Here is a 25,446-nt window from a genome sequence, read left to right as displayed (position 1 = left end):
ACTTTCTCAATTTATTTTATTAAAAACAAACATCATCTTTTTAATTCTAAATTAAAAAAGTTATAGTACTGAAAAATGAATTCACAACACTGACTTTTTTTATGTTAAATCAACATGGAATCTTACCGGTAGCATAACATGGGTAAAGAATAATCAATGAAATATATTAATGGCTCATAGTGGTTGATTTCAAGAGAAAAAAATTACATATAGTAAGACAAAAGTTAACCCTTTTATTTATGCAAATCATTTTTTTATGATAACAATATTATAAAATTAGCCTACATTTCAATCAAAATTAATTTTTTTTCATAAAATTTTTAAAATGCACCACTTACATTCTGGTGAATTAAAAATAAATAAATAACTTTTTTAGATATTGGATCAAAGATTTTAATTAAAGAAAGAAAGAAAGCAGATCTATATTTTTTATTACTAATTTAGGTAAATCTACTCATCCAATAAGAATCCAATCCAGATTCCCTATCTTGTCATATCCCGTACTGCCAGTGAACTTGAGATACGGAATCTTTGCCAGCCAAGCCAAACACACCAAAGATTCAAACACAGCACAGTAAATGCAAATAACCAAAAGATCCAAACACCGCAAAGTTTGAAAACGCCAAATTTAGCCCCTCTAGTTTTGTCATTTTGATAAACAGGCTCCTATACAAAGTCTAATCAAATCTACCCTTATATTCATAACAGTCTCTCTCTGTGGGTTATAAAGTCTTCGAAATCGGCTTAAAAGTTAGTCCATTTGGGTTAAAAATTGATGAGATATCGGGTAAATTCGATGAGGTTTTTCATAAGGGCTTATTTGCTAATCCAACAAACTATAAGGCCTAAACTGGGATTTCTCCTGTAAAATTCAACAAAACCCACAAATAAGCACAATCACGTAACTTGCCAGTGTCCACGTCGTTTCTACCCAGCGAGGCAACCCGCGTTTTTTGCGCATTGAAAATCCCGCCCGCCCATCCCGGTCTCTCTCTCTCTCTCTAAAACTATTAAATAAAAAAAAAAACCCAACACCTTTACTTCATAATCTCTTTTCTTCTCTCTCAAGAAACCCGATATTCTGTCTCTCAAATCAAAATCAAGATCACGTTCGATCTCCTTTTCTAGGGTTCATGACCTTCTTCTCCACGTCTAATTACCAGGTCTCATTTTATTTTTGTATATCTCCTTTTTAAACTCAAATTATTGGATCTGATTCACTAATTATGTTTTAATATTCTCAATTTATCTTAGTTTGGTCAGTTCTTGCATGTTTTGATGATTATTTGCTTATTGATTTTGTTTAATTGTTATGATTTTGAAAGGAAATTGGAAATCCGAAGAAGTGAAAATCCGTTTGGTGAGGATTGCTATTTGGATTTGATTGATGGTGATGTGAAATTAGGGTATTGGAAATGATTGGATCGGGAATTTCGCTTGTACGTGTGCTTACAAGCTCTAATGATGATTATAGTGGATCTTTTATTGCCTGGTTAATTACTGCTGCTTTAGGTTTTGTAACTATTGTTTATGGCTTAATTAAATGGCATAAAAGAGCATCTCAGAAATGGGTTAAAGCTGCCGCTAAAGCGAAGAAGCAAGTTTGGAAAAAGTTAAATGTTCCACGGTCTAGTCATTTGTGGATTGAAGATTTAGCTTATGGTCAAAAACAGCCGTCTACATGTTGTGTTTGTTTGACTTCATTGGTTTTACCTTATAATGGCGATAATGCCTTGTTGTGTAGTGATTTTGTGCACTGTTGTGTTGTTTGCGGTGCGGCAGCTCATTTTCATTGTTCAGAGTTTGCAGTAAAGGACTGTAAGTGTGTTGCGCAAGCAGGGTCTTGTCATGTGCGGCATCATTGGTCGGAGAGATGGTTTAATATGGATGAGATTCCTGAGATGAATGCCTTTTGTTCTTATTGTGATGAACCGTGTGGCGTTCCTTTTATTGATGCTTCTCCGACTTGGCATTGTTTGTGGTGTCAGAGGCTCATTCATGTGAAATGTCATGCTAAATTGTCTAAGGAATCTGGTGCTGTTTGTGATTTGGGTCCACTCAGGAGGTCTATTCTTTCACCGCTCTGTGTGAAGGAAGTTGATGGAGGAAACAGCTTAAGTTTGATCAAGGGGGAAATTATAGCCTCTAATGTTCGTAGGCAGATGAGAAGCAAGCAAAGCAGAGGCAAACAAGGAAACATTCGCTCTGTTAATGGTAAGTTGCAGGATGCAACAACTGCCAATAGAAGCCTGGATTTTGTGTTGAATGGTCTTGCTGGATTGAGGAGATGCAGGAGTGAGACTAATATCCACTGCTTAAAGAAGAATGGCAGGATTAAGGGCGCACTTAATGGGCTAATGCATAATAAAGGTGGAACTGCTATCTGTCAACAAGTTAAGAAATATGCTTTGGTTGATTTGGCTCAAGATGCAAGGCCCCTTTTGGTTTTTATTAATTCCAAGAGTGGAGGTCAACTTGGGCCTTATCTTCGAAGGACACTAAACATGCTGTTGAATCCTGTTCAGGTGATTATTTAGCTTTTTAGTGGTTGTCACAAGAAAAGTGGATCCTTAACTCCTCAAAATCTATTTTCATAATCTTTTGTTGTCATGTTCCAGCAATTTTTTTTTAATTGTAGGCATGGTTTTTGGCTTTTGGAATCTTCATAATGTGCTCTCTAAGTGCTATAGTTTGGACTTCATCTGATTTATTAACTGCTGATGAATGTTTTTTTTAGAAATAAAAAGTGGTTTTTCTTTCCTCTGGCATTACTTTGATATTGTGGTTGTTAGGAATAAAAACATCTTCTCATTTACATTGCCTGTAGCTTGTAGGTTATATGGCTGAATTTCATAATCCTTCACTGCAGGTATTTGAACTAAGTGGTTCCCAGGGGCCTGATATTGGTTTGGAGTTATTTAGCAAGGTACGGTATTTTAGAGTTTTGGTCTGTGGTGGAGATGGAACTGTTTCATGGGTCCTTGATGCTATCGAGAGGCACAACTTTGAGTCTCCACCACCCGTTGCTATTCTTCCCCTTGGCACAGGAAATGATTTGTCAAGGGTTTTGCAATGGGGAAGAGGCTTCTCAATGTTTGATGGACTAGGGGGCTTAAGCACACTTTTGCAAGATATTGACCATGCTGCAGTTACAATGCTAGATCGCTGGAAAGTAAATATCAGAGAAGAGAATTCTGAAGGGTATATGGAAAAAGAGCAATCCAAATTCATGATGAATTATTTAGGTAGATATCTGGAGTCGTTACTCATGGATTTTTTTCATCAATCTGTTTCATAAATTGCTTCATCAATCTAATCTATTAACCATTGTCAATTTTGCTTTTGCAGGTATTGGATGTGATGCTAAGCTTGCATATGAATTCCATGTAACACGTCAGGAAAATCCTGAGAAGTTTAGTAGCCAGGTAGCTATATTTTTGTACAGCAGTTGTCATGTATGTTGTTAAACAATCGTCCATTTGCCTGATGCTTCGCTCAAAAGAGTTTTAGTTTTCCATAGCATGCACTGTGCTGGACAGTTATGTATCAGTACAATTTTTAAAATCCAAGGCATACTGGCTCTTCAGTACAGTTTTTAAAATCTTTCTGTTTCTGAGTGGAAAAGAAGGTTCAATGCTAGAGTATTTTTTTTATTGAATCCTTTGTTCTCATCCAGTTTTTTGTTTGCTTGTCCTTTATATTCACTCAAATGTGCTTCGTTGACCACTTCTTTTCTTGAAATGCTAGTGGATGCGTGCTTGCAATAGGATATCTCCTGAGTTTTTTTTTTCCTTCTTAATCTTGGTCTGTGAGGTTGGTTGAGTGTTTTGGCTGAAAATGCTGTTGTATGTTGTCCTGCAGCTGGACAACTTCAATCAATTTCATAATCAGGTTATTAGAGCTTTAGCGTCAGATATTGTTGCTAGACAATGCTGACTGCATTGTGAGACTAAAGAATAAATAAACTATTGTGCCTTTTCTATGACGAACCCCCTAGATACACAAGTGCTTAGGGTTGCTGCAGCTTTCATTTCCTTTCTAGAGTAATTTCAATTTTATATTTCAGATAAGTGCCTCAGATCTTGTGATCTATGTTTCTCACTCAGCTTTTGGAACTTGGCTAATTAAAATGTAATGTGCAGTTTGTGAATAAACTGCGATATGCCAGAGAAGGTGCCAGGGATATGATGGACAGAGCTTGTGCTGACTTACCATGGCAGGTTTGGCTTGAAGTTGATGGGAAAGACATACAAATTCCAAAGGTAATTGATCAGATATTATCTTAGTCAGTGTTGTCAAAGGTGAAAGGCACTCAAAGGCGCCAAGCCTGTAAAATACCCAAGGCACTAGGCGCTCACTTGAATGAATCAAGGGGATATGCTATAAATTAAAAAAAGAAAAAGAAAAAAGAAGTAATATTATATTATTTTATATAAATCTAAAATATATATCTTCCCAATTAAGATTAGATCATTAGAAAATCAAAAGAAAATATAAAATACTATAACATAAGTAGCAAGTAGCCAAATAGATTAAAAATCAAAATTAAATATCAGTTAAAAAAATGGACAAAGGTCAAAACATAAATTAGTTAAAAACAGAAATAAAAATCCTACATCAAGAAAAAAAAAAAAAAGAACTTCAAGCAGGTGCTAGTTGCACCCACTCACAAGGCACTGGCCGAGGCGACACTTCATTGAATTCCAACATCTGAGGCTAATAAAGGCGTTGCGGCCTTGCCTCACCTGGAGTGCCTAGGCGAGCGCCTGTTGTCAACACTGATCTTAGTATTTGAGTTGTTTTCTTTCTTGTTTTAATTGCATTTAAAACATGTTTCTTTCTTTCATATTTTCAATTCTGTGTTCTTTCATCCTTCTCTTCCCTCCAGGATTGTGAGGGTTTAATTGTGCTGAACATTGGCAGCTATATGGGGGGTGTAGATCTTTGGCAAAATGACTATGAGCATGATGATGATTTCAGTCTTCAATCCATGCAAGATAAAATGCTTGAAGTTGTAAGTGTCCGTGGAGCATGGCACCTCGGAAAACTTCAGGTTTGTCATTTTCTGAAAATAAGTTCCCCCATATCATTCACTCTCTGTATATGAGAGATAGTTGTAAGTGTTTGTGTAGTTTTTCATCCAAGGAAATTTCAGATTTCTGAGCTCCTGAAAATATATCTGTCCCTATCATTTACTTTGTGCGTGCATGTGCTATGAAACGAGGCCTATAGTTTATTTAGTTTATTATGGAGGTCCCTTGGTTGCAATCTGCTGTTGATAATTTTTCTTAGGCTCCATGTTAGAGTGGGTTTTTAAGCATCTGAATGGTTGGAAGGGAGCTTGTTTCTCATTGTGGGATTTTATTACCCTCGTTCAAATGTATGTCAATCACTATGTAGAAGCCCTGTCATGGTATTCAAGTGGATTGAGCAAGATGATGGCAGATCTTTAAAGGATTGGGCCAGGGATGACGGGAAAAAATCAATTGTTGAACTGGAAGGTTTGCTCTAGGCCAAAAAAAAGGCAATTTTTAGTAAACTGGCTATCCATAGTTCTCTTTTCTGTACACATTTCCTCATTTGTACAGCAAATCCAATTTCTAGCTTTTAGAACATGGATGGTGGTGGTATCTATTGGGATCTTAATGGTAGAGAAATACAGGATTTTGTAATTTCTGTCAGATTCTAAATTTGTCATTTGCTCTTTATCCAAGATGATTGGATATGGACTCTAAGAGGAATTTTCCATGCAACCTTTTCACACATCTTCTCTGTTCTATATTCTATGTTCTCCCTCTGGTCAGCTGCGTCTAGAAAGTCGCATAAGGTTCTCAGTAAGATTATTACCAATTGACCTATTTTAGTTGCGAAGGGAAGGAGACCTCACAGGACATTGCCACATTGGCGTTTGTTCCACGTGCATTAATTTTGGAAGATGCATGGCCATGCTTCTCTAATATTGTTTCAAGGCTTGGGATTTATGGTATAGGCTTTTTGCATTTTACTGAGAACATAGTGTAGTTCTGAGTAACATGGCGCACGGTTTGATCTTCATGAAATTTGTAGGATTTGAGAACCGAAAGAATTTGAAGTCTTTGGGAAGTATTATATATTCTTGTGCGTTGTAGCATTTGGTTGGAGCCGGTTCTGTTATCTTCAAATATCATGTTCACTCAAATAACTAGGAGTGAATAATCTTCTAAGCCTGTTTATGGTGCCTGCTTTTTAGAACGTGGTTGTTGCATGCAAAGGGTCCTCCTGTTTTTTATGTTGCTCTTCGGTAAAACTTCTGATTCTGTAGGATGTATTTTTTGTTTGTTTTGTTTTTCTTTTGTTTTTAGAGTTATATTAAAACTGTTTGTTGATATTTTGTCTTGTATTAAGTTACAAGAGATGTTCTTTATTATTATTATTATTATTATTATTATTTGCCTAACGCTCATTCTATTGTTCAGGTTGGACTTTCACAAGCTATGAGGCTAGCACAAGGGAAGGTAGTCAGGATACATGCTTCAAGCTCTTTCCCAGTTCAGATAGATGGGGAACCATTCATCCATCAACCTGGTTGCTTAGAAATAATACATGATGGACAGGTATTACATGAGGGTCCTTAGGATTACAAGTGATTTACTTAGAATGATCATAGCATTTATTGCCATTCTAGTCTTTTATTGATCATCTCTATTTTTCATCTGGCCCTTTCTCATCCACGGATGTCTCGTTTGTTCGGTATGTTTCAGGTGTTCATGTTGAGGAGAGCCTCGGAGGAGCCCAGAGGCCATGCAGCTGCAATAATGACAGAGGTCTTGGCAGATGCTGAGTGCAAAGGAATTATCAATGCATCTCAGAAGAAATTACTTCTCCAGCAATTGGCCCTCAATCTCTCCTCCTAGATTCCAATTTCTAAACCCCTCCCTCCTCCCTCTTTTTGCTTCTTAATTTCTCACATTTTGTCCCACTAACACATTGCCTGTCCTCCTCCTCCTCTTGAACCCACTCTCTTTAACCACGGAGGGATTCCACTTTCACATCCTTCTTTATTTCCTTGTTTCTTTTTTGATTTGTTGACCACAGCGGGATTTCCTCTTTACCACATTTTTTTTTTTTTTTAGTAGAGGCTTTAGTGAAACCCAAAGGTGAGATTGACAGCCCCACGAAATGCAAACCAGCTGACAACGGAGCATTGTAAATGGAAGCTATGAGAGATTAATGACCGTTTTGTTCCTATTATGATAATGCACTCCTTACATGTTAAAAACAGAAATGAAACAAGAGAGAAACGTCTGTCTGTACACTTTGAGTTTTTCCCATTTGATTACCAAAATCTCTTTTTGCTGCTTCACTCGGCAAGATAGAAAATAGATAAGGTACACGTTGTTTATTACATAAAAACTAAAGAAACAATGATTTGATAATTCTGACGTATTAAGAAAAATAAGATTAATAAACTTTAGAAAAATTAAAGTAAATGTTGTTTATTACAAGAAAACTAAGACGTAACTAAAATAAATATTTCAAAGAGATTAACAATTTAAATTTAAAATATGGATAAAAAATGTATCTCTTTAATCAAATTTCCTTCCCTTACTAATGCATTCCTTTTTATTATAAATTCTTTTGTTCGAAAGTGTTTTTTATTCAAAAAAAAAAAACTTATCATAAACCTAAACACAAGCTTTAATTAAGAAAATAAAAAATGATAATGAAATTATATTTTTCACGCCAATGTATTAAATATATATATATATATATATATAAGAATAAAAAATTTAAGAAAATAAAAAAATCAAATGAAAAAATAGATATTTGATTTACATTTAATAATAAAGATCCATGTATAAGTATTGGGGGGGAATTGCTAATATTACATTAATATTATTTGAAAACAATTGACATTATTGAATAATTATTTAAAAATAATTTTAATAAATTTATTTATAAAAAATATAATAATAAAATGCCTAAAAATAACAATAAAACAAAAAATAAATAAAGGGCTATATACGCATGGGCTGGAAGTTCGGGCCCGCATGCCTAGCCAACATTTAAAGCATAGATTAGCGCACCTAGGTATTTTTATTTTAAGGTAGACGGCTAATTTGTAGGCCTAGCTAGATGATGTTTCACTAGTCTATATAGATTACATGTTGTTTGTCTCCAACATTTCCAATAACTAAACGAGGCTTACGTGATGAAAAACTTAGGATGTAAGTTTTGAACTCTAAAAACTAGAATTTCAACTATTTTTTACTTAAACACATATAAAAAATTATCTCATAAACCTTTAAAAAGCTCATTTCTAATATTAAAATATATTGTCATCAATTTAAAAACTTAAATCAAATCAAATATACTCTTTTTTTCTTTTTCTTTTTTGCATTATTGAAAGTGAAAATCATATTCATTGAATTTCTTTTAAAGACAAATCTCTAGAAATCAAATTAAAGTTATTAGCACTTAAAACACCAAAAAGCTTTCTTTGTTTTAAAATTTTCTAGGAACTTTCTCAAGAACTAAAAGGAAAAAAAAATAAAACTCAATATCAAAAAAAAAAATCAAAAATAAAAGGGAGAAAATATATAAAAAAAATTAGGGACTAAATGATTGTTTTACACGCTTCTTGAAAAGTACACATGGAAAAAGGTTTTTAGTTTTTTTCAATGTCAATTTTTATTTTTTTTATTTTATTTTTTATGAAAAAAATAATTACCCTATCATTCTATAGTTTGGTTCTATAGTTTGGTTAAAATTACACTTGTTTATTAAATTTTTAAAAGTTACAGTTTATATATCATTAACTTTGGTGTGTGCACAAGAGTTTATTTCTTGTACCGGATGCCTAAAAAAATCAGCAAAATTTATTTAATTATTTATAAAATTTTTATTTTTTTTATTTAATAACTAAAGAGACCTCAAACTTTAAAAATACCAAAAATTCCCTTCATTTGATTTTTTTTTCTGAAATGAAAACCTCAAAAGCCAAGAAACAATTATTGTTAAATTTCATCATCTTTTTAACTATATTTTTCTTCTTTTCCCTTTCTAGATTGCAAACAAATAAAAAGATTGCTTCTCATCTCTTCATTTCACACAACACCACCACTAGAATCCAAAAATGGCTCCAATCGTTGAGGACACTTGGTGTGCATAAGGTCGGGGGGTCTTCTCTGTGGAACCACTTCATATGGGTAAATCGTTATGTCAAGTATTTTTATTTTTTATGAAAAAATTATATATACATGTATTTTTAATATATTTCTATAATTTCAAAAATTAAAATGCAAATAAAAAAATTTATATAAACTTGTAATTAAATAAAATGAGAAGTATGTATACTAATAAATAAATAAAACATTATTAATAATACCAAAAAATAAAATTTGAAAAATCAACATATATATATATATATAATCTTGTAAGATAAGATATTTACTCAGTTATGTTTGCTAAATTTTATTTATTACAATATTATTTTTATTCAATCAAATGATAATAAAAATAGACAAATATATTAAATTGATTTCCTAAAAAAAAGAAAAATAATATTATGGAAAGCTACACATATCAAAAATATTATTTAAAGATAAATATTTTTATTTTAAAAAATATATTTTATCTATAAAAAAAAGATTATAAATGAATTAGAAAAACCTCTTTAAGATTTAAACACATAACAAAAAAAAAATCATCATTTAAAAGAGGTTTTCTAAACAAAATAAAAAGGGTGAAGGGGTATTAATCTAAATAAAAATAATTCTTTTAAAAAAAATATAAAAGAAGAATTAATTGAAAAAGAAGTGAAAAAAAAAAGAAAAAAAGACAAAAAGATTAAGCAGGCTTGGCAAACCCAGCGTGACTGGGCCTTTACATGTGGCGAATGATCATTTTTTCTTAAAAAATTTAGATGATGTGTCGTCCAATCATACTAAATTTCAATCATTGTAGTGGTCGAAAATCAGGGCCTAAGATTTTTTATCAAAAACTTATTTTTCAATCTATTTTCTACCCAAAACACCTATAAAAACTTTAAGAACAACGATAAACTTATTAGTGGCTTAAAAAACTAAAAAGTCATCTCAAAAATCAAAATCAATCCAAAATAAAAAATTAACTCGAGCCCGTATCTATGTTCTCACAAACTTTAAAGTTAAAAAACAACTAATATAAATTATCTTCATCAAAAAAAAATCATTTAATACAAATAACCGTTTTGGTTGTTTAAAACGATGTCAACAACATATTTTTCTTTTTACTACCAGAATCCACGATCTCTTCTCTCTTAAACTAGGACTAAAAAATAACAAAAATAAATTTTTATATCAAAATTAAATTTTAAAAAAATATTGAAATACTAAAATTATATAATCCATATTATTTTTTAAATTTAAATGTTAAAATACGTCTTTTTCAAAACTCACTAACATCTTCTTCTTTTTTATTCCTTTTCTTTTAACCTCACTTTTCATAAAAATATTAAAATTAATTGGTTTTTAATTAAAACTAAACCATTAAAAAAAGTTTGAGAATTGAATTAAAAAAATAAAAAGTTTTACACAGTACATCTACGGTGGCGTGTGAGAGAATAAAAACTAACCTTTTGGTTTTATTCTTGATTATCTTGAAATGAGAGCATCCACAATCGCAAGATGGCACATTGTCCATGGAAAATAGAATATTGGTTTATACCCCAAGCACAATCAGAAAGCCCTTTACACATCTGAGCTAGAATCAAAGGTACATTTGTGGTTTTATCCTCTGAGCGCAGACAACCAAAGATTCTCTTCACAACCACGTCAACGGCTCTGATATAGACTTCCGCCGGCGGACGGAGTGGGTGGAAATCTTGGAGTCAAAACTGAAGCCTGGTCATGGGAGAACCTGTCAATTAAAAATCTTGGTCAATACGCTTCCAAGCCTAGGAGTTGAAGATTGTTGCAGCTTACTAGACCCTGGGGCTCCTTGTACTTGTACATTGTTTTTATGCTTGATTATGGATCTGTCAAGCCAAAAAAAATAAAAAAATAAATTCTGATCTATTGAATTGTATTAGCAGATCTGATTTGTGAAAACCAAAGAGATTGCTGAAACCCATTTTTACCTAAATGTATAATATAGATCTTGAATTTCGCATACATATGATGCTTTGGATATGTTCGAAATACATGCGAGATTCTCAAAAATAAATAACCAATCACGAAATTATACTAGAAATCAATTATTATCATTATTTTTTTAATTATTATTATTATTGTAATTTTTAGGATAGTTTAGATGCATCTCAATTATTTTTGCTAAGATTGAACTAAATCAAACCATTTTATCCAACTGCATAAAGATTGGTGATCTATTTATATATAAAGCCTGATCTTAAAAAAAATTAAACTCGTAATTATTAGAAATTAAATTTAAAATCTCATTAATTTATCTATTTTTTAAATTTAATAACTAATTTATTATTTTTAATCTAGATTCAAGAAAAGAGAGAAATTGATTTTGATTTTTCAAGTGAGAAGATTTTTAATTGATTAATAAAAAAAATGATTTGTTGTTTGAATTGATTAACTAGGAATAACATATTAAATATTGTGATAGTGATTAATAGTTTTTTTCTTGAAAGTGCATAAAAATAATTTTTTAAAAAAAAATTATTTTAAAAACCAACCTATCAAAATAATATAAAAATATTAAAAAATTACATTTAAAATAAATAAATAAATAAAATTTTTTAAAATACAATAACAAACATACTCGAGGATGAAGTAAATCACCAATCTAATTAATTTATTAATATTTTTTTTCGCTATACAATAGGTTGCATTTTTCTTAAAAAAAATAAAAATAAATTTGGCATGACCGGGCCTGAGTCCTAACACCGGTGGAATCTAAACACCTGGCTCTAGGCTGATCTAGGCCAGGCCTCTCTGCCTCACCACAAACCCCAAAACCAGTATGTTTAAAAAAAAATAAAAATTATTAGACATTACTGTGTTAGCTGCAAGCTTACAATTTGTGAATTACAGTTCTGTTTAATTAAGATTTCCCAATTTGGGATCGTTCTCTCCTTTTTCTAGTAAAATCTTTTTAAAAGGATTTGAGATGGCCTGTGTCTCCTCAGTGATGAGTTTTGCTTCAGAGCATTTTCCTACCTCTCATCTCCATCTTTCTCCCCTCTCTATTCAACATGATTAGGGAATTTGAGTCCTCCTTGAAACGTGGTCGTTTGACTTCCTGTTTGATAATTTCTCTTCAGATTTACGTTGTGTCATTTTGGCGAGAAGAAATACGTTAGGACTTTTATCTTGTTTTGACATATTCTTTAGCTTCCACAATTATTTGTCTTCTCAGTCTCTTCTGCGCTCTCTCGAGAAAAAATAGGGTTTGCAAGAAGAAGAAATTAGGGTTTTTGTTTTTTTTCCTGCCCTGTGATCACCAGAGTCTCGGCGATTGAGGGGGTTGCAGTCCTAAATCTAAACACCATAGATAATCAATTGTCCACACGAACCCCACACGAAAACATTGTACTTACGTTGTCCAGATATTCTCAAATTAATCTGAGTTTTAGCTAGAAAAATTAGTGAAAAGACATCGACGTTTAGAGCATTGGAGCACTTCCACAAGTTTTTCTTTTCTTGATAGAACACATGTCTTAAACGTTGGACAAAAGTTGAAGGCTCCCAGTAATTGAAAAGAGGACAGATTGGATTGATAGGATGTTGCAAACAAAAAGGGCTCATCTTCCTTAACAGATATGAACTAATAAGACAGATTGATACAATCCAACCGGTACAGTTCACCTGATCAAGCAATCTTACCTTTCATTCTTCATGGTCCTCTCTCTTTCCCACCCTAGCTGTATGCTAACCGTAGAGGTGTTTATAAGGCCCTTCACAGTTTATGGAATAAGTAATGCAAGTGTATACTAAAAAAAAAACCAATTAAACAAAAAAACCCATAATATTTGAATGGATAAAAGAAGTTATATAGACTTGAGATTTAACATAATTTTATTTCCTCTCAAATAATGATAATGAAGTTTGTCTTTTTAAAGATTTACAAAGTTTTAAATAATTCATAAACCCTACATTAATTAAAAAATAAAAACAAAATACTAAAATTAATCACAAAATCTGAAATAAGTAGGAAATTTAAAAATTATCAAAATTATCAAAACTGGAGGCACTAATAGGATTTTGAATATTTAAAAATTTGATGGTCTACATGGCGATGCCTTATCTGCTATAGAAAAAATAATTTTCAAAAACTTTTATAAAAATTAAAATATAATTCAACACTGTTATTTTGATTTAGTATTACGAGAGATTTAGTATTACGAGACCTTCTTTGAGATCTTGATCCATTTCTCTGATCTAGAAATATATCTACTAGTTTATTCACATAATATATCTAAAATATATTCTCATTTAATTATAATAAATCCATACCAAACTATTCATTCATTGCCACCCATTATCACAATTCCAAGTTCATGAACAAGCCTCGTCTTTTGATATAACATTATGAAGTATTGAATATGAGACCTTGCAAGGACGAGACTCTTAAGTTTTACTGTTGAATCACGTTTCGAGAGATATTATGTTATTACCAATAACATTGTGAAAATAAAAAAGGGAGTTTCACGAGATAGAATTTAGAGGAAAAGACAATTTTTCGTGAGTTTCTCTTGATAAGTAGAAATTCCATCAATAAATTAAAGGTGAATTATTCATTCTATCTTTATATAATAATTGAACAAATTTTTAATATGCTTTTACGTTTCTTAGTTGTATTTATTATGTACTTGTATAATATCTTAATATTTCATTTTGTCAAGTTTTTATGCAATATCTTAAACGGGTTCCAGCTGCCCCTTTCAATGGCACCATAAAAACCTAGAAATTATGCTCCTCCTTGTGGTATTAATTAACAAAAATTAAATGGTGTGATAAAACTACTATTCACCCATATTTATAATTTTTTTTTTCAATCCTCAGCAAAAACATTATAAAATAAACTAGTTGCCACTAAACATTTGCAAAAAAGAGAATGATTTTAGAGGTTAGAAGGTTGAATTTACATTTGAAGCAAAATGCAAGCGTAATCTCTTTGGTAATTTCAAAACACAATTTACTATATGTATATGGAGGACCAACATAAATTTTTTTAAAAAATCATGTTTGTGGAAAGCAACTCTCAGCTGCTTTCTGCAATTTACGGATGCGTTTAGTGGAGAGTGAATATAATTTACTCTCCACTGAAAGTCCACAGTGGAGTTCAACTTCACTATTCACTTGAATAGTGGAGTCACTTTCTACTGTTACAGTCGGACCGAGTCTGATCCAAAGTTAAATGTATTGAACAGGTCCGATCTAGTTAAAAAATTCTATTTTTATTTTTTATTATGCTTTATTTGAAAAATTAAAAGAAGATCAGTTGATAACATAACATTTGTATAATTTAATCGTAATTTCAATTTTATTATTGATGATATTTTACCTGATATGGTTGCTCGCTTAAGAAATCAAGAAAACTGTAGTTTTTGTTGGATGGATTCTATGCGTGATGAAATTGTAGATTGATTAATTAAATAATAAAAAATATTTGATATCAATATTATTTATTTCATGATATAATAGAAGTGGTTAAATCTATAATATTTAAATTAAAAATCATATATATATAATCTCAAATTGAAAAATATTCTTTTAACCAAATACATTAAATTATCTTTTGTTTAACCTCAATTTTAACCATATTTTTAACTAAACATATATAAATACCAAACCAACCTTAGTTAAATTTTTTTTTATAAAATAATTTTTTTAAACTATAATCATAAAAACTACTATAATACCAAATACACTATTGAAACTTTAATAGGTATCTACTAGTTATAAAATCGATCCAATTTAATGTGTTGACATGATCACTTGCCATCCAGGAGCTTAACCTTGGAAGGGTTTAATTAGGGTTGGTATAATAGAAAACTCACTCACACACACAGATATATATATTATCAAAACATCATTTTACTTTTGTTTTTTTAATTCTTGAAACAACATTGTTCCAAGGTTTTTCTTTCAAAAAGTCAAAGTTTCGATTGACTCATTAGTCAACTCATTCAACCAGTAGCTTTTATCGGGTCAAGTCTTATAACCATGGATGACATTTTTGAAAACTCTCTTTATGTCAATGCTTATTATTGCATGAAATTTGCTACGAGTATAATTAAGAACTCTCTTATGCATATTTATCTCTGTGTGACTGATGTTTTTTTTTCCCCTCCTGCTTTGGGTACATGGAAAGGACGTGCTTTTGCATTCTGAACCCACAATTAGTCACTCCCTTGTTAATTGATCCACTTTTAATTTGATTCTAGCTTAGCTAGATTCTTTGACGAATATCCGAAATATAACCCTTTCACATCAACTATATATATATATATATATATATCACTTGATTGATTACAATCATTCGTTTTTAGTTGTGTACACGATTAATTAAGATATATAAAAGTATTTTAATTTGTTTTTTATAGTAATATGTATAATTAATAAACTCTAAATTCAATATTTTAAAAAAATACTATAAAACACCCCATGGTATAAGTACTTAGGTCAGCATTTACCATGCAATAGCTGCAAAGCTTGGAAGATGGTAGTATATTCCTGTGCCAAAAATAGCTTCACATTACTTTCACACAACACTGTAACACTACAGAACCCTAATCAACTAGCCATCAGAGCTAGCTGGTATTGAAGTACTCAATAATAATAAATACATGATGATGAAGCTGTCAAACAGGAGAGATTGATGTTGGTGGAACAATACCATGTCTATCCATCTATTAATGCCATCTCTATCTCGTTACATTTCCCAAGAAGCGTCAGATAGTCGTCATTTACTCTCCCTTCCTCTCTCTTCTCTTCTCTCTAATGGAAAATTGAAATTGACGTTGGCTTTTCAAAAGCCAAAATATCTGGACCTTCCTCCATGAGAGAAACAAGCAAGAGAAGACCCTGCCACGTTTGAAATCTGTGAGCGAGCTAGCTTTTCCAAGGATAGTATAATTATCTGATTTTTTCAACAACTCACAAGTCCTTGTCATAAATGCACTACACCATTTTCTCTGTGCTTCTCTCCCTCTCTCTCTCTCTCTCTCTTTCTTTTCCAGTAAAGTTTTTCGTTGTCATATAATATGCAGGTTTTTTTGGGTCATAAATAGTTAATGGCAACAAAGAACTTGATCATAAGGATCTATAAGAACCGAGAACCTAGCTGCCTTTCTTCTCTTGTTAACTGTTAACATCTATGAATGGAATCTTTTAATTCAGTATTTTTCATGACTCGGCCCTTAAATGCTAACTTCTTACAACAAAACAAAGCCCCACAACAAATGCAACAGTTACGTTTCATTGCTAAGCTTAGTTCATAAGTCATAGCCCACATCATCTTTCTGAGCAAAAACACGTAAAACAATAGTCTAATTTTAGTTGCTAAATTGGGAATGAAATATAACCATTTGAAAGCTATATAATCACGGGCTATTTACGGTAACTGATCATGTGTATCCAGCATCTACCTGGTTACCGAAGATTTGCTTCTAATTTGATATAATCGTTTGCATGGGAATGCACACATTAATTTACTAGGAAAGAGAAACAGATGGATGTCTTTTCTTGCATGTTTCTAACGTATCCCTTACCTTAGATTCTTAAAAGGGAGCAGTATTAAACTTGAGGCTATGTAGAAGGCTGCCTTTTGGACTCTATGGAAGGAAGTGTAGGTTTTGGCTAGGCTCCTGCTAACAATTTCAAAATCCAATGGCTTTTCACTGCACCTGCTATCTTGTCCACGTCAAATGTAGGCATTCATGGCTAGCTAGATCCCACATCTGAGTTAGAGAAAATGATTCTCTTAAATCTCTGTTATATCATGTTAAGTAAGGAATAATCAAGAAACTACGGTATGATTTTCTGTCTGTGTTTTTTTTTCTGGAGAGAGAGGGGGAGGGAGAGAGAGAGAGAGATGCTATGCTCATCCAAGGTGGGAGATAGTTGTTATACAAGCTCACCTTTGTTGTATATAGGAGTGTTGACCACATAGCTGAGATGGAACTTAAAGAAAAGCTAAGCTAGCAACCTGTAGAGATTACAACCAAAGACAATAAAGACATAGATATTCATCAGAAGACAAAAAAATTACATAGATAGACCTTCAGATTCATATGTACACACATAATTGCAACCATAGAGAAAAGAGAACAGTAAACAAGTTAAAGAGAGAGAACTTCACCAGAAGTTGATATTATAGAATTGTAGTTAGGAGAATCATGAGATGGCAAGCAAAGAAATTGTAGCAAATGTTTGTTGGAAGGAATGAAGCCTGGTCCGAGAATCATCGAGGTACAAGATACACACAGACTTCGAATTTTCTCGGCTGTCATCAGGTAATGCCATGTCTGTATAATCATGGCCTCAATGACCTCGAGCCAGACAACATTCCTCTCAACCTAACCCTCACGAAACTGAACTCATGCTATATCTTCTAATAAACAAAGAGAGAAAGAAAGATGTAACACAATAACTGATGAATTTGCACATGAAATGCATAACATAAGCTTGTATGTTTGAGGGGAATGAAGCCTGGTCCGAAGCCTTAACAGTTGTTTCATGTTAGGAAACTCTTTGCTTAAGCTTCGAGCCAGCCAACATTCCCCTCAACACACCCACACACCTTTTCTTCCCCTGCATAGAAAGCCTAACCCATATGGTGTTTTGACTTGTATATATAGTGGTGTAGTGTAAATAAAAGCAGAGAGAGTAGAGAGAGAGACATTGAAATACTAATATAAAAAAAAAAATCTAAGAAAATGGGCTGTGTTCTTGATTCCTAATGCAAGATGGCCCTTTTCTTTGGTGGTCTAAGTGAAGAAAATATAGCAGTTTAATTAAGCAGAGACACGTAGGTAGCCGTGCTTGCTACTACCTCTACAGTGCTGTCTTGTAATTACCAATGTACTCTAGCATAGTGATACGAGTCTCCTTTGTTTTTCTTTCTTTGTCTTTATTATTATTATTAATTCATGCATTAAGTGGCTAAAACAATAAATTGCTTAACTTTTAAATTGGGAAAAAAGGGGTTTTAATCAGTCTTGAGATTCTTGTTTTCTTTCTTTATTTAAGAAAGAAAAGGTAAGACAAACCTATAGCTAAAACAGCTGCCTGTATCCACACCCTACAAACGCCAAAAAGCATGTAACTCCAATTAATTTCTTACATTTCCTAGGTCATCAGTCAGCATGTCTGAATTCTGCTGCTAGTTTTGTTACTAGCTACCGGTAAATCACCCGACCTGTTACATGCTACGACCAGTTTCTTCACAAATTATTCTCATAATCATTTTTCAAAATTAAAAAAGCATTAAAACACTATCAGTGCACTGTTTTTATATGTGGTATTATCATTGTTATCATCATCATTATTAATTAATTAATTAATTATAGAGTATGTATGGAGAAGACAGAGAGATGAAGACAGATGGGGAGCTAAAATAAATTAGTCAGGACAGAAGACAAGTCTGGCTTTAATGCGATTCTATCATCATTACCTTATTATTTTTTCTTAGCTTTACCTATCCCCACTTTCCTTCTTTCTTTCAACTCTTCCTGTACTGTCCAATACCCGCACGGCCAACCCGCCTGACTAATCATAATTCATTCATTCATACATGATTAATTATACATGGGACCAGCATTATTTTCTTCTCAATTTTCTCATCACAGCTCTGCATTTTCTTCTCTATACCCATTTTGATTTACAAATATCTCAAAGGGATTTTTTTTTGTCTCACAAATTGAAACTTTTCTTGAGTTCTGGCAAAATTTCCCTTTGTTATGTTCTTTCAAGCCATCCCCTTTCAACTACACCACAAATCATTCCAAGACCTCACCGATTTCTCCTTTCAAAACACTTTCTTCAACTACTACTCGTTTCAGCAATTTGTAAGATATCATAAATATTGTACGTGAATTAAAATCATCTTGAGATATCTTGATGCATGCAATTTGTAAGACTTTTTTAAAATTTTCAGAAAAGATATTTGCTACTAAGTAAATCATGGCTCTGGAAATTCAACACATTTGAAACTTGAAATCTTAGCTTTCATGGTTTTGGTATAAATTAACTACAATTTTCAAAACTCAATTCCTCGTAAAGCTGGAGAATTAAGATATTTTTTTCTTGATTGGGTTACTGCCCACATAGAGGAATTGCTTGACTCGTTGACTGACCTCATCTCGGTCCAAATACATAATAATGAACCTGTCTAGACTGTAGTTATTAATTAGTACTGTCTTTTTTATTACCAAGAAAAAAATAATAAAAACATTTTACAGAGTTGTTATTTAGGGCAAAGCAGAGACATGAAACAATTTCTTCCTAGAAACACGTCATGGCAAAGACGGCGTTTCAAGGAATATAAAATCCCAGCCGCTCAACCTCAAGATCTAACGGATATAAATAGACTACCTTGAAACCCGACATGTCGGTGTCAGCGGGAGCCTAGGGTGGGGGCCGAGGAAAAATAAAAATAGCCCGAATAACGAGGAAGACAGAGAAATTACTGCTATAAAAAAAAGAAAAAAGAAAAATCAGCGGTCAAAATGTCCAAACAGTTCGGCGGGTCGGATTCTATGATCCTGGCACCGACCGCCACGTGACAGTATTTAATGCAGAGAGAGGAGTTCTGTGGAGCGGGTCCCACTAGAAGAGGAGACAGGAGCAAGTGGATTCTGCGGGTTTTGTACGCTAGGAGAGTGACGTGTAAGATTGGAATTAATTAGGGATCAAGGGTGGGGACCGCTGAGCTAGGGTTTTATTTGTTTTTCCAATTCCCTGTTTAAAGTATATTAAAATATTAATTGATTTAAAACTAGGAATTTTTTTTTTTTTTTGCAATTATGTGTTAATGATGGATTGTGATGATGTGATTTATGATCTCATTTGGTAATTTCCTTACAGCTATCTCATCGTATCTTGATTTCACTATGCTTATTATTATATAAGGGTTTTGGGAATGTTGAATTATTATTTTTAAAAGTATTTTTTATTTATAAATATATTAAAATAATATATTTTAAAAAATTATTTTTGATATTAAAACATTAAAATATTAAAAAATATTAAAAAATTTATTTTTATATATTTTTAAACAAAAAATATTTTAAAAAATAACCACTAATATAATAACAAACAAGCTTGTAATATTTGCTTGATGTGTGGCTGTTTTTTTCTAGACATTCAAATATATATATATATATCATTATATAAAAACACAACAAAACTAAAAAAATAAAAAAAATACAAAATTATAACCTAATATTTGAAAGAAATTTTTAACTTTAATGTTTATATGTATTAATGGGTTATATTCCATGTATACCAACAAGTTTACGCCATTACAAATCGACAAAACAATGAATCACATATCTTAATCTATAGAAAATTCAACACTATTAATCAATATTAATTTTCTCTACTCAGATTGAAAATAATTACGAATATTTAATTGCAAAGGGGGAAAAACACCAACAAAGATGAGTGTATTAATTAGATTTTGAATAAGTAGAAATTTTTTTACTTTATTTCATCAATAAGTTCTTTTTATTTAATGGTAAGACTACAGATGTACATTTCATGTATTAAAATGAATCTTAATGTTAAAAGGTATCAAACTTCCCTGAATAACTTATTCGGTTTTTTAACAAAATTGAAGAGCTAATTAGATCTTTATGTTAGTAAACTCTATATGTTTTTTTTATCCAATTATTAATGTTAACTTAAGAATTTGAGATGAGTGTAGTTCTTATACTCAACTTTAAAAATTATGTCAAATTATAATTGAAGGAAAAATCAAAAAATTTATTGAAGGACTAATTCTACCCTATTTAAATTGATGTATTTAAAAAAAAAAAAAATTTCTGGCAACATGAGCCAAAAAGATATACTTTTAGAAGGTGAGGTACTCTCATGCTAAATGCAGATTTTCACAAGAAACAATTTCTGTCCTCTTTGAATACGTGCCTTTATGGTAAAAAATTTACTGAAGGACTCATTCTACCCTATTTAAATTGATGTATTTTTTTTTAAAAAAAAACTTTCTGGCAACATGAGCCAAAAAGATATACTTTTAGAAGGTGAGGTACTCTCATGCTAAATGCAGATTTTCACAAGAAACAATTTCTGTCCTCTTTGAATACGGGCCTTTATGGTGTAATTAAATTTCCCATCCAACAAAACTAACGTGGTCCCATTATGTGTTGTAACCGATGCCGACTTTTCAAGAAAAAAAAAAAAGTCTCTAACTTGTACGTGAAAATACACGAGAAAGGATAGGATTCTTTCAAACTATAATGTAGTTTTGCATTACCTATTTTTAGTTGAGAGTGAGTTTAATTATTTATATAAATAATAAACCATGTTAATATATCTTTCTTAATCCTTTGATTACAAGTTTCAAGCCGAGCTTGGTGATTTACGCGTAGAAGTAATGTGGTTGCTAGTTTGAGACTTAAGGGTCTGCTAAAAAAAATTACATTAATTTATTATTTTAATAGGCTTGTAGTGTAGTGGTGTCTTAGTTTAGTTGGTTATGGCACGCGAGGCATCTATAAGATGGCAGGTTCAAGTTGCGATGGGCATGTTTTTTTCCTTTTCTTTTCTTTTTTTTCCTGAAAAAGAAGGTAGTCTATCAAGGGGTTAAAATTTATCAGGGTATTTGAAAAAGAAGGTAGTTTATCAAGGGGTTAAAATTTATCAGGGTATAAGCTGACAAAAAGCACTACTGGATAGCATTTAAGAAGTGGCAGCTTGCGTGATAGTAGTGAAAATTGATTGAGTGTGTGTGCAACAGCACACAACAGCTAGCGCAATAGTATGTTGACGAGAATTGAGATTTAGGTGATAATTGTCCAAAGCTTCATGAAACAGTGTTGGGATGACACAATGGGATAGTGGGGAATTCAGTGGCACTAATGAGATCGACAATATCGACAGCAGAGGCTGACGATAAGTCTACACAAGAGACAATGCTAGACTTGACATAAACAATACTGGCAGGAATGACAGCATGCATTGATAGTGGCATCGTGCATGGGCGTTGGCAAATTTTGTATCAATGTATGTCAACGATTCGACAGGGCATGGTAGATGTTTGGCAACGAATCCAAACTTGGACAGCGAACGATCCAAGACATGCAAAGCAGTTATCAACAGTTTTTTATATGAGAAAGAAGTGACCAGAATATGAGATAATGAGTGCTTCACCTGTGTAGGAAGTTAGGGGTAGTTTCTTTATGTAACTTCCATTATCTTGTACATAGTTAGGCTGTAAATGTGTAGAATGTAAGCTAAGGCAGTACGAAAATGTACAATAGCATATAAGATGGACTTTGTGTAATCCTTTAATTGAGTTAATGAAAAGGTTGAGACTTATTCCTGTAATATGTTGTGTGGGACTTGTTCCTATACTATGTTATGCTGTACATTCTGCTCATATTCATTAGTGTTATTCTGCTTGCCTGTGATAATGAAAGAGTGTGGGGATCTCTTGGACTTATGAGACAAACTAGTCGTAGGTAAAACATGAGTGGATATTTGGCGAGGGAAAAGCTGAGTCTAGCAGGATTAGACTGTAGCATGAGATTTGTTTTTGTGTCGAAAAATTGACCGCGTGATACGGTTCGTTTTTGTTAACAAAGCTAAAAAAAAAAAAGATAGGTCGTAGCCCAATATGAATATTGTATTTAATAATTATTTTTTTCTTAGTTACTTTGTTTTTATTGTTTTTATTTTAATTATTTTTTTAAGTCCATTATTTATAGTGAGATTTTTATTCAATTTTATTATTTAATATTAAATTGATGATAAATTATTTTTTATAATTTTTATCATATAAGAAAATAAAAAAATTAAATTGATTAAATGGAGTCTATAACCTCGAGAGTTTTACGAGTTGATTAAATATTAATTAAAGAGTAAAGTTGAGGTTTTTTGGAATTTGTTTTTATATCTTTTGGTTTCTCTTGTTGCAAATTCACCATCATTTAATTTAAAGTTTTTATTGAATTTTATTATTATTCAATATTAAGTTGATGATAAATTAATTTTGGTATTTTCTATAAAATAATAAAATAAAAAATTATTTTAACTCAATAGAATACATAACTCAGATTATGGGGTTGACAAATTAATTAAATATCATTTAAAGAGTTGGGTAAGAATTTTTCAAGTTCAAATCATTATACCAAGTTTAATGAAAATATTATAAAAATTTTAATGATCTAAATATATTTTTTAATGTTTCAAAATTTTAATTTCTAACCGGAGCTAAAATGCAAATGGATAAACTAGTTTCTTACCACTAGGTTTTGACATACCTGCGTGTCTAATTCAACTATTTTTTTTAAATATTTTTTAATATATCATGTTGAATTATTTATAAGTAAATAATTTTGGCATGTTATTAAATTAAAATGTTTGGTTTTAAAAATTTGAATGGTTTCATATGGAATTTGATAATTTGTAGCTAATTTAGTATGCTCATTGTATAAACGAATAATTAAATTTTGATTGTCTATAAATTAAAAAAAAGGCATAAGCTAGTAAGTAGTTAATATATAAATATATATGTTTTATGCATGTGTATGACGGTTTACAATTAGATTTCTTAAAAATAATAAGCACTAAAAAAAATTATAGCATTTTATTTATTAATATAGTTAGAAATTGAAAATATATTTTTGGCATCATATATTTTCAGAAAAAAATTCCATGTCTTTCTTGAAACAATAAAATAATTAAGAAAAAGAGTCTTATTGTTTATTATAATGTTCTATTTATACCTTATGACATGTAAAGTACATTATATAAACAAAAGTTTTATTCATGGTCCTGTTTTATTTTTAGTATGACATATAATAGGGCATGCTATTTTTAATTATATGTGATGTGAATAGAATTTATAAACAATATAGGAATGCATTTTATGAATCTTTATTTTAATAAATATTTTTTTCAAATGAGTGAAAAATAATATTAGAAAATAAAAAATAAATTTATATAAAAAATAAGAATCTGATTTAATAATTTGATAATTTGCCACATCTTTTACAGCAGTGATTTAGGGACACGATGACAAACTTCTTTTTTTAGTGCAACTTCTTCGTGCATTGGATCAGGCTAGGCTGTAAGATGGTTCATGGATGAAGAAAGTAATAGATCAAGGCCCATCCTACCTCGGTTCTAAATGGAGCCTGACAAAACGTGTTGAGGCTTGAACAGCTCAAGCTTCTGAATCGAAGTCTAGGCTGGTTTTGATATTTCCTTTCCCTTTTGTTCAAGAATTTGTTTTTTTACATGAGATAAACCTAAAAATTCAACCTGTCATTACATCTTCGAGCTACGTTGACTTGGATGCATCTCTAAGAAACGTCGTTTGCTTGTTTAGATAATTAAAATCATTTTACCATATGATGGAGTCGTTGTGCTTTCTTTGAAAAATAAAAATGAAAAAAGGTAGCAGAGAGCCTAGAGACAGTTAAAAAGCAGGTTTGATGACACTCTCCTGTTCTTTACCTAGTTTTTTCGCCCCAAAAGGATCTTGAATCGATCGAGGAGTTTCAAGGCAAATAAAGAACTTCATGCCTCTTGGAGCTGCAAAAAGGAATGTCAGCAGAAACTGAATAATTTATTTATACTTCATTATGAAATTCTAGGGTTAGTGGAGTGATGAGCTTGAACCTTTGTCTATATATGACTGGTTGTTCTTGAAAAACCAGTATCTTATTAGAAAAGAAAACATATGACCTGGTTCTTGCAAAATACAAGTCACCTTGACCTCATCATGTACAATGCACTGTTCTGGAGTTATTCTATTTACGAGTCTCTGACTCGATGACTTACGGTATATGATTGATATTTGAATATGTTAAAAATAAATAATCAATGAAAAGAGCAGCAAAAATCCAAACCACTTCATTCATTGAAGAACTGCAACTACAGCTTAAGCTTCAATGCTTTCAAATATGGCAAGTATGAATGTAAGCTGTGCTTCAACACTACAAAATGATAACGTTCTAAAGGTTCAAAGAATTTATGAACATTCTATGTTTGGTTTGAATAACATTTTGAAGCGATTTTCTGTATTTTCACCATAGCAGAAAACCATGCATGATGAAACTTTGATGCTATCTTGCAAAATCCAATAATGCATCCACAACAATCTCATTGAAATAAATTAAAAGGTAATGGTTCATATCAACTAAAAGTTGTTAAACATTTAATGGTGCAGGTTCAGAACTACACGTTAGTATCTAATATTATTTGTAGATTTGAAAGATTAATCATTTCAGAATAAGCAAAAAATTGAGACCAAGAGAAGAGAAGAATA

General features: G+C 31.5%; 1 protein-coding gene and 1 long non-coding RNA gene across 4 annotated transcripts; one reads left to right on the top strand and one right to left on the bottom strand.

Annotated features, from left to right (window-relative positions):
- The first annotated feature begins 1,014 nt into the window (after positions 1–1,014).
- Positions 1,015–7,342, top strand: DGK2 (diacylglycerol kinase 2). Its single transcript, XM_011024539.1, has 8 exons — positions 1,015–1,163; positions 1,326–2,525; positions 2,870–3,245; positions 3,349–3,425; positions 4,143–4,262; positions 4,889–5,053; positions 6,456–6,593; positions 6,741–7,342. The coding sequence occupies exons 2-8, from the start codon at positions 1,416–1,418 to the stop codon at positions 6,891–6,893; spliced, it is 2,139 nt and encodes a 712-aa protein (XP_011022841.1). The 5' UTR covers positions 1,015–1,163; positions 1,326–1,415; the 3' UTR covers positions 6,894–7,342.
- An 8,278-nt stretch (positions 7,343–15,620) lies between these two features.
- On the bottom strand, positions 15,621–17,805 carry LOC105124500 (uncharacterized). Of its 3 annotated transcripts, none has more exons than XR_842058.1 (4): positions 17,293–17,805; positions 17,072–17,139; positions 16,703–16,891; positions 15,621–16,016 (listed from the first exon to the last, which is right to left on the bottom strand). It is a non-coding gene; the product is annotated as an uncharacterized LOC105124500 (long non-coding RNA). The 3 variants fall into 3 exon arrangements; XR_842060.1 differs by having other exon boundaries at positions 16,838–16,891; positions 17,293–17,801; XR_842059.1 differs by lacking the exon at positions 16,703–16,891 and having other exon boundaries at positions 17,293–17,794.
- Between the last annotated feature and the right edge of the window lie 7,641 nt (positions 17,806–25,446).

This window comes from Populus euphratica, unplaced genomic scaffold, assembly GCF_000495115.2.
Source record: "Populus euphratica unplaced genomic scaffold, PopEup_1.0 scaffold35.1, whole genome shotgun sequence".
In the NCBI taxonomy this organism is placed as follows: Eukaryota; Viridiplantae; Streptophyta; class Magnoliopsida; order Malpighiales; family Salicaceae; genus Populus; species Populus euphratica.
The sequence above is the reverse complement of the archived record's forward strand: the minus strand, read 5'-3'. Positions and strand labels throughout refer to the sequence as shown.

Bases quoted from the DNA above. Each gene is read 5' to 3' on its own strand.
- DGK2 (XM_011024539.1), top strand. From the start codon at position 1,416: ATGATTGGATCGGGAATTTCGCTTGTACGTGTGCTTACAAGCTCTAAT. The intron at 4,263-4,888 runs GTAATTGATCAG...TCTTCCCTCCAG, and splicing joins AAGACATACAAATTCCAAAG to GATTGTGAGGGTTTAATTGT. The intron at 6,594-6,740 runs GTATTACATGAG...GGTATGTTTCAG, and splicing joins AAATAATACATGATGGACAG to GTGTTCATGTTGAGGAGAGC.